This window comes from Tiliqua scincoides, chromosome 5, assembly GCF_035046505.1.
Source record: "Tiliqua scincoides isolate rTilSci1 chromosome 5, rTilSci1.hap2, whole genome shotgun sequence".
NCBI classification, from domain to species: Eukaryota; Metazoa; Chordata; class Lepidosauria; order Squamata; family Scincidae; genus Tiliqua; species Tiliqua scincoides.
Genome location: NC_089825.1, coordinates 25,178,428 through 25,190,983, shown reverse-complemented (window position 1 = coordinate 25,190,983; position 12,556 = coordinate 25,178,428). Strand labels below are relative to the sequence as shown.

General features: G+C 43.2%; 1 protein-coding gene across 1 annotated transcript; it reads right to left on the bottom strand.

The window, feature by feature from the left end:
* Positions 1-6,002: 6,002 nt before the first annotated feature.
* On the bottom strand, positions 6,003-11,162 carry STEAP2 (STEAP2 metalloreductase). Its single transcript, XM_066628513.1, has 4 exons — positions 10,671-11,162; positions 8,650-9,177; positions 6,848-7,012; positions 6,003-6,287 (listed from the first exon to the last, which is right to left on the bottom strand). Exons 1-4 carry the CDS (start codon positions 11,160-11,162, stop codon positions 6,003-6,005), a joined length of 1,470 nt encoding a protein of 489 aa, XP_066484610.1.
* Positions 11,163-12,556: the final 1,394 nt, after the last annotated feature.

Here is a 12,556-nt window from a genome sequence, read left to right as displayed (position 1 = left end):
ATGGGAGGCCAAGCGAGACTATGAGGAATGCATGGCCAGCAACATTAAGGGGAATAATAAAAGCTTCTTCAAATATGTTAGAAGCAGGAAACCCGCCAGAGAATTGGTTGGCCCTCTGGATGGTTAGGGAGGGAAAGGGAAAATAAAAGACGAGATGGCGCTTAGAGATGGCAGAGAAATTAAATGAGTTCTTTGCATCTGTCTTCACGGCAGAAGACCTTAGGCAAATACCACTGCCCGAACAGCCCCTCCTGACCAAGGAATTAAGTCAGATAGAGGTTGAAAGAGAAGATGTTTCAGACCTCATTGATAAATTAAAGATCAATAAGTCACCGGGCCCTGATGGCATCCACCCAAGAGTTATTAAGGAATTAAAGAATGAAGTTGCGGATCTCTTGACTAAAATATGCAATTTGTCCCTCAAAACGGCCATAGTGCCAGAGTATTGGAGGATAGCAAATGTCATACCAATCTTTAAAAAGGGAAAGAGGGGGGACCCGGGAAACTAGAGGCCGGTCAGCCTAACATCTATACTGGGTAAGATGGTGGAATGCCTCATCAAAGATAGAATCTCAAAACACATAGACGAATAGGTCTTGCTGAGGGAGAATCAGCATGGCTTCTGTAAGGGTAAGTCTTGCCTCACAAACCTTTTAGAATACTCTGAAAAGGTCAACAGGCATGTGGATGCAGGAGAACCCGTGGACATTATATATCTGGACTTTCAGAAGGTGTTCGACATGGTCCCTCACCAAAGGCTATTGAAAAAACTCCACAGGGAATTAGAGGGCAGGTCCTCTCCTGGTTGAAGACCAGGAAACAGAGAGTGGGTGTCAATGGGCAATTTTCACAATGGTCAGAGGTGAAAAGCAGTGTGCCCCAAGGATCTGTCCTGGGACCAGTGCTTTTCAACCTCTGGAGACAGGGGTGAGCAGTGGAGACAGGGGAGTGACCTGGAGACAGGGGTGAGCAGTGAGGTGGCTAAGTTTTCAGACGACACCAAAGTTTTCCGAGTGGTGAAGACCAGACATGATAGTGAGGAGCTGCAAAAGGATCTCTCCAAACTGGCAGAATGGGCAGCAAAATGGCAGATGCGCTTCAATGTCAGTAAGTGTAAAGTCATGCACATTGGGGCAAAAAATCAAAACTTCACATAGGGGCTAATGGGTTTTGAGCTGTCTGTGACAGATCAGGAGAGAGATCTTGGGGTGGTGGTGGACAGGTTGATGAAAGTGTTGACCCAATGTGCGGCGGCAGTGAAGAAGGCCTATGCTTGGGATCATTAGAAAAGGTATTGAGAACAAAACGGCTAATATTATAATGCCATTGTACAAATCGATGGTAAGGCCACTCCTGGAGTATTGTGTCCACTTCTGGTCACCACATCTCAAAAAGGACATAGTGGAAATAGAAAAGGTGCAAAAGAGAATGACTAAGATGATTACTGGGCTGGGGCACCTTCCTTATGAGGAAAGGCTACGGCTTTTGGGCCTCTTCAGCCTAGAAAAGAGACGCCTGAGGGGGGACATGATTGAGACATACAAAATTATGCATGGGAAGGATAAAGTAGATAGAGAGATACTCTTTACCCTCTCACATAACACCAGAACCGGGGACATTCACTAAAATTGAGTGTTGGAATGGTTAGGACAGACAAAAGAAAATATTTCTTTACTCAGTGTGTGGTTGGTCTGTGGAACTCCTTGCTGCAGGGTGTGGTGACGGCATCTGGCCTGGATGCTTTTAAAGGGATTGGACAAGTTTCTGGAGGAAAAATCCATTATGGGTTACAAGCCATGATGTGTATGTGCAACCTCCTGATTTTAGAAATGGGCTATGTCAGAATGCTAGTGCAAGGGAGGGCACCAGGATGAGGTCTCTTGTTATATGATGTGCTCCCTGGGGCATTTGGTGGACCACTGTGAGATACAGGAAGCTGGACTAGATGGGTCTATGGCCTGATCCAGTGGGGCTGTTCTTATGTTCCACTTTGACGGGTGATAACATAGAGATTTATAGGAATTAGCACCAATTGTACAAAAACAATTGTTGCAATGAAGACTTGTTGGTTTCAACACTGCAGGTGGAATATAATTGCCTTTGATAATGAAAACCCTTTCAAATAATGCAGGTCTTATACCACAAGTCCCATTATATTCAATTGCTTACTCACAAAAGAGTGAGTATGGGATTGCACCCTTGTTTTTCTAATTAGTGTGATGAATTGAACACAACACATAAGACATAAGAAGAGACTTGCTGGATCAGGCCAAAGGCCCATCGAGACTAACTTCCTGTATTTCACAGTGATCCACTAAATGCTTCTGGGAGCACACAGGACAACAAGAAACCTGTGTTTTGTTGCCATCGCCTTGCATCTGGCATTCAGCGATAGGTGACCTCTAAAACCCAGAGGTTGCACATAGTCATCATGGCTTGTAACCTGTGATAGGTATTTCCTCTATAAATCAGTCTAACCCCCTTTTAAAGACGTCCAGGCTAGGTGTCATCACCATATCCTGTGGCAAGGTATTGCACAGATTAATTCTTGCTGAGTAAAGAAGTATTTTCTTTTGTCAGTTCTAACATCCCATCAGTAAATTTTAGTGAATGTCCTCGGATACTGGTGCTGTACAAGAGGGAAAAGAACTTCCCTCTATGCACTCTATCCATCCCATGCATAATTTAATATGTCTAAAAGCCTAATCCCATTCAACTTTCCAGCACTGAGGCCGTTGCAATGCAGCCCTGAGGTAAGGGAACAAATGTTCCCTTACCTTGAGAAGGCCTCAGTGACTGCCTACCACCAGTGGGAGTCCTAAGGAGGGTCAAGGGGGAGGGGGGCAAAAGCCCCAGGTGCCACGCCTGTGGGCCCTGGGGGGACAGCAATATGCAAGGTTAAGTCCCCTGGTATTCTTATAGCTCTTAAAAACAGTTCAGTATGTGTGTTTTGTTTATCTAAACTGCTTGGACTCCTTCTAAATAAAATATTTATACAAATGATATGTCACAAGAACACAAAGGGATACTTCACATTCAAATTTTGGAACTGCACAGAAAAACAACAACATCTAAAGGATGTCTTTATATTTGTTCTTAAATTTATTTGATTATTTACGCTGACTTTAAATGCAGGTCAGGAGGAGGCCCAGCTCCCCTGCCTTTTGAGAAGGCCTCCAGCTACCGCACTGGGAGGGCAATGGAAGGGGGCAGGATTTAGATCAGGATTCTCTGAAGTGGAGACTGCTACATGCTGGCCAAGGCTCTCCTGGTGCAGACTGCGCTTACTGTTCCGCTAGGAAGTCTCTGCAAACTCTCTCCATGCTCCCCCAGTCTTTGTGCCAGCCAGCCGCATCTGGCCGGAAATTCACGCGCAAAGCCTACTGGGGCATCAGAACTTAGAAGCGGCTTGTCAGCATGAAGACTGGGGCCGCACAGAGGGTGTTCTGCAGAATGGTAAACGTCATTCACGTGGAGGAGGATTTAGGCAGGGCGCTGGATCTGGACCACGGGCCAGTGTCTGGAGAGCCCTGATTTAGATAGAACAGGGAGAAATCAGGGGGTTGGGCTTCTGAATTTCATTCCTATATTTTCCCCTATGATTCCAGCACAGCTGAAATGAGAGTGATATCAAACAATGCGCTAGGGAAGTAGTGTGCAACTGAGCAAAGAACAGACTAGTAATCAGAATTCTTAGAATGAAAGTGTTTTGAAACCTGCAACTTTAGCTTCAGAATGAGATTTCAGACAAGACAGATATCTATTATTCATAACTAAGTGTTCAAAGTACAAAAATACTTCCATTTCATTTCAGCACATTCATCACAGAAGCTGATTTTGTTTTGACAAATATATAGAAGCAAAATATCATATGTGCTATATAAGGCCCATTGAGGGTAGATACTAAGCCAGTTAGAGAAAAAATTATGAGCAGCCAGTGGAACCCAGTGGAACAGCGATTTTTCAATTCTGCTATGATTATCATTTCTCTAGGCTCAATGTTCAAATGGTCTCTATCTGGGCATAGCTGCATGCAACAAAGCAGTGAGTTACTGGGGAAAACCACTTTCGGTAGCAACTGTCAAGAGCACACACACGTGCATCAAGATATGGATGGCAACAACCCTATCCCATACAAGGATCCCGAGGGTCACAGAATCCTAGTCTAATGTACCTTATGCTTCAACAGATCCATACACACAGCTGCATATTTTTATGGGTTTATCCAAACAAAACTGTATCCAATAATAACCTAAGTGCATGGAAGGTTCCGCCTTTTTTTCCCTATCTGCACTTTAGAGGCATTCAGTGTTTTATGCACAAGGAACAGCTGTTCCACATGTACAATGCCCCTAACTATGCATCTGTTTACTGAAACTGTGAAAATCTATTAGTCTCAATTATCTAAACAATTGAAAACATTGGCTTTAATAAGAGGACTCTCCTATAGGTTTGGAGCGAAACTTAGGAGGTCTGTTTGGTCCTACTGAAAATATTGCTGACTAGAAAAGAGGATTAAAATTTTAAGTAAGATTTTGTGATAAATCTGTGCAGAAGAGTATTTAATGCATGCTGGATATAGTCCACCAAAAAATCAGCAATGTCTAAGTTCCAATGGATTCAAGGACCCTAAGGTGGCAAGGATTTAGGGATGTTAGCTGAAATTTCCTGTCCCATGGCTTACCTACCAATGGCTTTTCCCACAAGTGCATTTTCCCAATTGACCTCGCTTTGCACAAATTCACAGCTCACAGCAAAATGTAACCAAAATGCGAGTTCAGGAGAAAAAATGTTCAGTAGGTAATAGAGAGTTTGAGCAGGGAAGGTTTCATTACTGCACACTTGTACCAAAAACTGGACGTGAGAGGGCAAGATCTGGGTTTAAACAAACAAGTCTACCATGTCTAATTTGGCCCTCGGGTATGCTACATAGCAGCCGCTGCTTCCAGGCCTGTGCTAACCTACATACTCATAAAACTACAGAAACCAGTGGAATTTAAAATTGTGTAATTGAGCACAGTTACAATCACTAGTTTTATATGGTCTGACCACCTTGCAATTTAAAAACAACACTTTTAAATACTTCTCAATATGGACACTAAGGGCGGAGACAGCTGTAGCATTCTAAGGCTACAATCCTAAGCAAGTCACATCAGAAGTAAATGCTACTGAGTTCAACTGAGATTACACCTTGGTACATGTGTTTAGGATTACAGCCAAATGTGGAAGAAGTGGTTTGAGCACACTTTCTTCACGTGAAAACAAATGCTTCAGAATGTAGCTAACATGTTCAAAAAACTTGTTCAAAAAAACCCTTCCACACACTTAAGAATGTTACATTTATGTTCACCAAAGTTGTTCATTTCTGAATACTGTGTCACCATTTGTCACCAGCTGGCCAATCCTATCCCTGCCATGTTATAGAATGTAGTTGCACCAATGGAGCGTGAGCTGTGTGCTTGGGGAGGGGGTAATTGGACAGCCTGTAAGAGGTAAGCAAAAATATTTTTTACTTACCATCCAGTAGGCTATCCAATTGCCTATTGGTTTCCTTGGACCTACACCAGCCATTTTGCTTGCATAAGTCCGAGGAGAACCAGGGGGCATTCATGGGAGGGGTTTTGAAGATAGGATACAGGTGCAAGTTACTATTGCTGGATCCACCCCATCTGACCCTGACATGCTCCCTCTGTTCCCAACATGCTTTGTTACTCCTCCCTGCCCACGGCCTGCTCCCACTACCGACTTACCAGAACCATCTGAGGTCTCCAGAGCTGCTGCTGGGTGTGTCGTGCTGTTGCTCATTTGTGACAGTGGCTCAGAAGCGTACCACAGCAGCCTGGCTTTCATGCCACCATAAAGAACCTTGCGCTGCTGTAATGCTAGTTCCAGCAGCACAAGGACCAAATAGGATTGGGGCCTCAATCAACTTTTCAGTCTCTAGCAAAGCCTATACGAACTCATGAACTTGAAAGCATGTGGGTAACAGTACCACTTTACAATCACATGACTGTAACTCTTTCTGGTGAGGGATGTGAACCAGTTCCACTTCCATCTTCCATCCATTGCCTTTTTTCCCATCCTCTTCTTATCCGTCTGAGCTTCTTGCTTACACATGGCATAAGCAAAACTATCTTACCCAAAATTACTATGCATGGCAAGACAAGTGCAAGAACAAAGTTTGGAGGTGTGTAAAATCTGTAGTATTCTTCTTCAAAAGCTCTTTTCCACCCATAAATTAATACGTGGAAAGTACTTATGAGCAGAGCGACATATCCAAGCGTAGACTTAGGGGGAGAAAAAGGGAAACAAATATAAATTAAAACTCTGAAATCCTTATTCACTACAAACTAACAGCCTGGTTTAAAAGTTTGAGCAATACGGGGTTATAATGTCATTAACACAGAATTTAAACATTTTATCTACCCATCGTATTTACAATTAGACTGAATTTTGTAGTCAATATATGGTAAAATATAGTCTATGGCAAAAATGGAGGGTAGGATTCTGCATGCGCCATTGCTGCCGGATCCATCCCTGCAGCCTCCCTGCCCCTGCGTCGCCCTCTGTCCACCCAGTTTCACACTCCCCTGCCCCTCCTGCTTCCTGCAATGGCTTACTTGCTCTTGTGAATGGCTAGAGCTCTGGCGACGTGGGCAGGAAAACTCGGGCATTCCTGCTGGTGTCCGGAGCACGTGATTGAGTGCACTACCAGAAAGTGCTGCCCGACACTTTTGCAGCAATGGCCAGCAGAGAAATGTGGCCAGAACCCAAAGGATTGGGCTGTTTGTTAGACAGCCAAATAAAATGTCTTGCGTTGCTTTAGTTTATATGCTATAATACATACCTGAATAAAACTGAATTCCCTCCAATTTAATGATCTGTTTACTGAAGGAATAGACGTAACAGCCAGCAGAGAGAGCAGCCCAAGGCTCATTATTCCAAAAGAGACATACATTTCAATGCGCCACACTTCTTCCTCATTCCATGAATTTTCAATGTTTGCGTGGACCTGAAGGAGAACATGGAAATTTTAATTTATTTTTTTTTAACATTTTAAAAACATTTTTACTTAAATTCTTAAACACGTTTTTATGGAGTTTTTGCAACAACACGTAACAGTAAAGATAACAAAGACAATGCAGACGAAGGCTATTCACAAAAGAACAGAAGTTGAAAGAGAACTCCATGTAACAACTAATGAAGACTATCGTTCCCCAGAAAAATAGTGATCAGAAGAACAAATGACTGATTCGCTTCCATAAGAAATTAAGGGATTTCAGGCATTTTGAAAGTATCAGGTGTTTGCATGGCTGTTAGGGCCCAGTCCTATCCCCTGGCATGCTATAGTATGCAGCTGCACAAATGGAGCACATGCTTCATGCTATGGTGGTGGTGGTGGGTGTTCCAGAAGGCCAACGAGAGGTAAGTAAAAGATTTATCCCACAATAGGCCTTCTGGTTGCCTATGGTTCTTGTCGGACCCATCTCAGCTATGTAACTGGTGTATGTCTGAGGAGAGAAAGGGGTCAGAACAGGCTGGAAAATAAGGGATAGGATCCAGCCTGTATTTTTGCTGCCAAGACCCACTCCTTCCAGTCCACTCCTTGCCCCATGCATTTCCCCTACCCTGCCCAAACCTCCCCCTCCCTGCCCACATCCTACCCCTTCTGCTGAATTACCTAGGCTGGCACAGATGGGGCCCTGCAGTGGCAAGCATGCCCTCCAGCCATTCATGCCAGTGGCTTCACAGCACCTGTCAGCAATGTGCCTTTTGTACAATTGTAAATGGATTTACAGCAGCAGATCACTTCATCAGCTGCTGTAAATGGGGGATTAGGATTGGGGTGTTAGACAGTGGGTGATATAGGTAAGCTTTTCTGCTAAAATAAAATGTACCAAAAATCCAGTTAATATTCTGGAACTGCAATATTCTGAAACTGCAAAGTGATCGCTAGTATAGCTGGAATTAACAAAACGATAACTAGAATTTTGTGTGATGATTTAGCATGCACTTTGTCAAAAAAGTTGCTTATCAAAAAGTTGTTTATTTATAGCAGATAATTCAATGTTACTGAACAAGCATAGACTTCGTTAGACATATATACAGTATATTACAGTCATGCACCACTTAACGACAGGGATCAGGACTGCAATCTCTGTCGTCAAGCAGTGCTTGACGCAATCCAGTCCCTCCACAGGGAAGGGGATGTTCTGCTCCCCTCCCCTCTGGAGGGTCGTCTGAACTTTCCAGAGCACTGCCTCTGTGGAGCTCAAACTGAGGGAGATTGTGTCTCTTGTGTGACTCTCAATTTCCCTCAGTCTGAGCCTTACAGAGGCAGTGCACAGAAATGTGCTGCCTCTAGGAGGCTCAGACAACCCTCCGGAGGGGAGGGGAGCAGAGCTCCCCTTGCTTTTGGAGGGCTGGGGTGTGTGCCTCTGACAACCATGTGACCACACGTGATCATTGGTTATGCGATCCCAGCATAAGCTGGAATGTCGCAAAAGGTTTTGTTGCAATGTTTCTTTAAGTACAAAGTAATGCAATGTTATATATACTTCTACAACTCACATATGTAATATCAGGGCACTCTGAGTTTCTTGGCTTTCATCAGTTGAAATGTTACATAAAAAGGTAATGGTCTCTTACCTGCTGATAAGCCATATTGAGGAATAAGTACCGTTCAGACCTCCTCATGGGCAAACAGAGGCTGTAAACCACATGGACTGTTGTGAAGAAAAAACTAAGCAGTCCAAGCTGTTTTCTGCACTGCAGCCAGCCCTCTAACCAGGGTGGAAATCGCTTGTATTTTGTGCCATAATAAAGTTGATAAGCAGCTGCCAGGAGCCCTGATAAATACACCAAAGACAGTAAAGTGATAGCAACCACTGGCAAAGTCTTATTCACAATCTCAATAGGGATCTTGTAGAAATCACTTTGCTGGTTCTTCACGTAAGGATGGACTGCATCTCGGATGAACGAATAGATGAAGAAGAAAGTGGCCAGGCTAACAGCCACTATCACCGGTCCTTTCCACAGTGTGAACAGTCGCAGAGGTACATTTTCAATTTCTCTTGCAGATGATAAAGCACCCAAATCAAGGGGAATAAAGTTGAGCTGGCGGGCAAGTTCAATAACTTGGTGACGAGCTGGAATGCTGTTGCTGCATATGTAGACCTGAAGAAAATCCGATTAATTATATGGAGCAATCTAAAGATGAAACCAACAATTCCATGGGCTGAATGACCAGAACACCATACCCATTACCAGCATTCAGATTAAGAAAGCCAAGATGCTGAGAGTCTATCAAGCTAGTGGTGGAGACTGGACTGAGTTTACTTTTAGATTCTATATTTTCAGAATGGGGGGGGGGGGGAGGGATGCCAGCCATAATTGACTTCCTTTGTCTAAATCAGCCATTCTCAACAATCTTTTTTGGCCTTAGGAGCTCTTCTTAGGTTCCAGGGGGCCCATGTCAAACAAGGATACAACACAAACAGATAAACATAAAATAATTTATTACTGAACACCAGTCTGGCCTCCTTCAAATGTGCCAGGGCTCCCCAGGGAGCCATATGCCCCCCCCCCCAATTGAGAATGGCAGGTCTAAGAAGCCCTGTGAGCATACTGAAATTATTTCATGGCGTTTAGAAGCTCATCCAAGTCTGCAGAAAGGCTCTTAAATGCTATCTTTAGATTTTATAGTCCTCTGATAGGACATAGCCCCCTTTGCCCTCTTTCCTTTAGCTGAAGAATTCTAAAAGATTTGAAAGCTCACTGCTTTTTACTGTGTAATTTTTTGTCGGCTGTAAATAAGGTATTGCCTGACTGCAGATTTTATAAAGTGTAATTCTTTTTCATTAATAATCAATCAATCAATCAATCAATCAATCATAGTTGTAATAACAAAAATATAAGATCATTTTTCTGATCCTACTGAAGCCTCTAGTGAAATAACTGATACTTCTGTAACCACAAGGCTGGGGATTGATTACTTGATTACTTAGGAAACCTCAGATAGAGCATTGAAGGAGTCTGTAGGGATAGCCATGCAAACCTGAGCTGTCATTGAGTGAATGACGGAAGTGTTTCTTGATTGTTGAATTGATACTATTTCAGAATGAGTCTTTCTTCCCAATATTTGTGGGATCACATCATCAAGATGTTACAGAAAACCATCTCATTTGGTTTTGAAAAGCAGGCAACCTGATTCTATCCCAGACTGTTGATTGTCTTGCAATGGCTAAAGTGCTTTGTGCTATAAGGCAAGTGAGGCAGAGCCCAAAAGTCTGGCTTGCTTGCCTCTAAATATAAGGGGAGAATCATGTGCTACAATCCATAGCCAGCACAAGATTTCTACTGCTACAGTTGTGGAGCTACTTTGGCACCCTCATGTGGTGCTTTTCTTCAATTCCAACTCAGCAGCACTGAGGACTGCTTGTTGCCTGGCAAAGACAGCAAAGTCTGCTCCCAATTCTGGGTGAAAGGGATGGGCTCTGTCATCACAACAGCACTGGAGACACTGGGTCCAGCCTATCTAGTTCAAATAATAATTTCATACTGTAGCTATTCCAGATTGGTTATGAATGCTGGGATCAGTGAGACACAATCAAACTACTAGTCATTATTTTCACTCCTATTTTTTTAAAATGTTCAAATGCATAACATACCTGTCTGCTGGCATCTTTTGGCCCTAATTGTAGGGCCCAGGCTGAGATGACATTGAATCCTTTGACAATAATGGAATCTGGGAAAAGGGATGCCAAATACTCTGCATTGGATTCTGGATACTGGTTGACTCTCATGTTATTGCTGACGTCTATAAGGATTTTACCAGCAAGCAGATGCTTGAGGTCCCACAAAGCAGCGTAGTGTTCTCTATGTATGGCAACAAAAATTAGATTTGCTTTTGCTACAGCGTCTTCATGATGAGTGACATCGACCACATGTGGAAAGAACTCCGCAGCAAACTTAGGGTTTCTACTTCCTATGACCACATGGTACCCACATCTGATAAGCCGAATGGTCAAGGATTTGGCAAAGTCCCCACTTCCAATGATACCTATTGTTATTTTAGCAGTATCCTTGAAACTGTTCATGCCATTTGGCAAAAAAGTTTCATTTAAGGTTTTAGGACTTCCCATTACAGAAATTGATTCCATAGTCCAACTGGCTGGGGTTCCAGGGACGTTTCCTAAAAGAAAAAAAAAAGAGAAAACACAAATTGTTAACATTTATCCCAAACTTTTGAGTGCTGTGACCCACCACATCTTCCATGGTGGGTCACAACCCAATGCTCAATGCTTTGCCCACAAAGCCTTTCTGCTAGCTCCAGTAGGCCACTTCTGGGTTGTGCTGGGCCCACAACCCACTCTGAGGGCCCCAGAATGTCTTCTGGAAGTGACCAGAAGTCGCAGACACAAACTGGACGTAATTTCTGGTCATATTCTGGGACCTGCGGAGGCCAATGGAGTGGATCTCGGACCTGGTGTAATCCAGAACACGTTTGTGAAATGCTGCACTACACAAAGTATAAATAACATAGTAAACTGAAAGTTAGTACTATTAACTGTACTAACTACTAACAAATTCTGATTGTATTTATGTTCAGTGTTCTGTGCACACCAATGAAAGAATCATACTTGTTTAACTATGAATTTTAGTCAACTGATTAATTAAATCTACATACTTCTGCATATGAGAACAGGTAATACTTCTAAAGAAAAAAACATACTTTGTTTTCAGACAATGTGCACATGTGTCACAGGAGACTTTAACCTAGAACAGTGGTTCCCAAACTGTGAGCCTTGGCTTCCTGGGGAGCCGTGGAAACCACCTGGGGAGTCATGGAATCCTCACAAAAAAACCCCATTGCCCTATATGGTTTATAGGATTGAAGCCCTAACGGCATTTACCAGCTGCAATTTTATACATACTTGCGCTGAAAAGAACAACAGAATTAAAAGTCTGCTGCCTATTTAACTGAAGGCACTTTTCAGCTGACCAGTATGTTTAAAACTGATTAATTTGGTTAATAGACTAACACTGCCACATACACTCCAACTAGTTCATGGATTTAAATGACAGGGCCTTGGAAAGGAATTTTATCAGGAGGTACAAAGTTTCTTTTGGGCCCTTCCCAAAGGTGGAGGGGGGCAAAACAGGGTGGAAGAGAGTGGCAACAGTCAGAAAAGTCTTTGAAGTTCAGGTCAACCGGGCTTCCCAATGCAGAGCCTAGGTATACTGGCCTATGCAGTGCTGGCAGCTGGATACAGCAATACAGAAAACCAAACACCACTCCTAAATTTCTCTAAAATCTTTTAAATACAGGTGCAGCCTATTTATCCATGGATTTTTTATCTGCGGATCTGTCTCAACGAGAATGGGGTGGGGGAACCGAAAGTCACACACATCTTTGCCTCCTTTGCCCTGCGTTGGCATCTAGCTCCATTTCCAGGCAGCCCAAAACACTGCAAAAAGGCTCTGCCCGAACGGCCCCTCCTGACCAAGGAGTTAAGTCAGATAGAGGTTAAAAGAGAAGATGTTTCAGACCTCA

Coding starts and splice junctions, on each gene's coding strand:
- STEAP2 (XM_066628513.1), bottom strand. CDS start 11,162: ATGGAATCAATTTCTGTAATGGGAAGTCCTAAAACCTTAAATGAAACT. Junction 7,013..8,649: donor TCAATATGGCTTATCAGCAG/GTAAGAGACCAT, acceptor GTTCTCCTTCAG/GTCCACGCAAACATTGAAAA. Junction 6,288..6,847: donor GGGAATTCAGTTTTATTCAG/GTATGTATTATA, acceptor TCTCCCCCTAAG/TCTACGCTTGGATATGTCGC.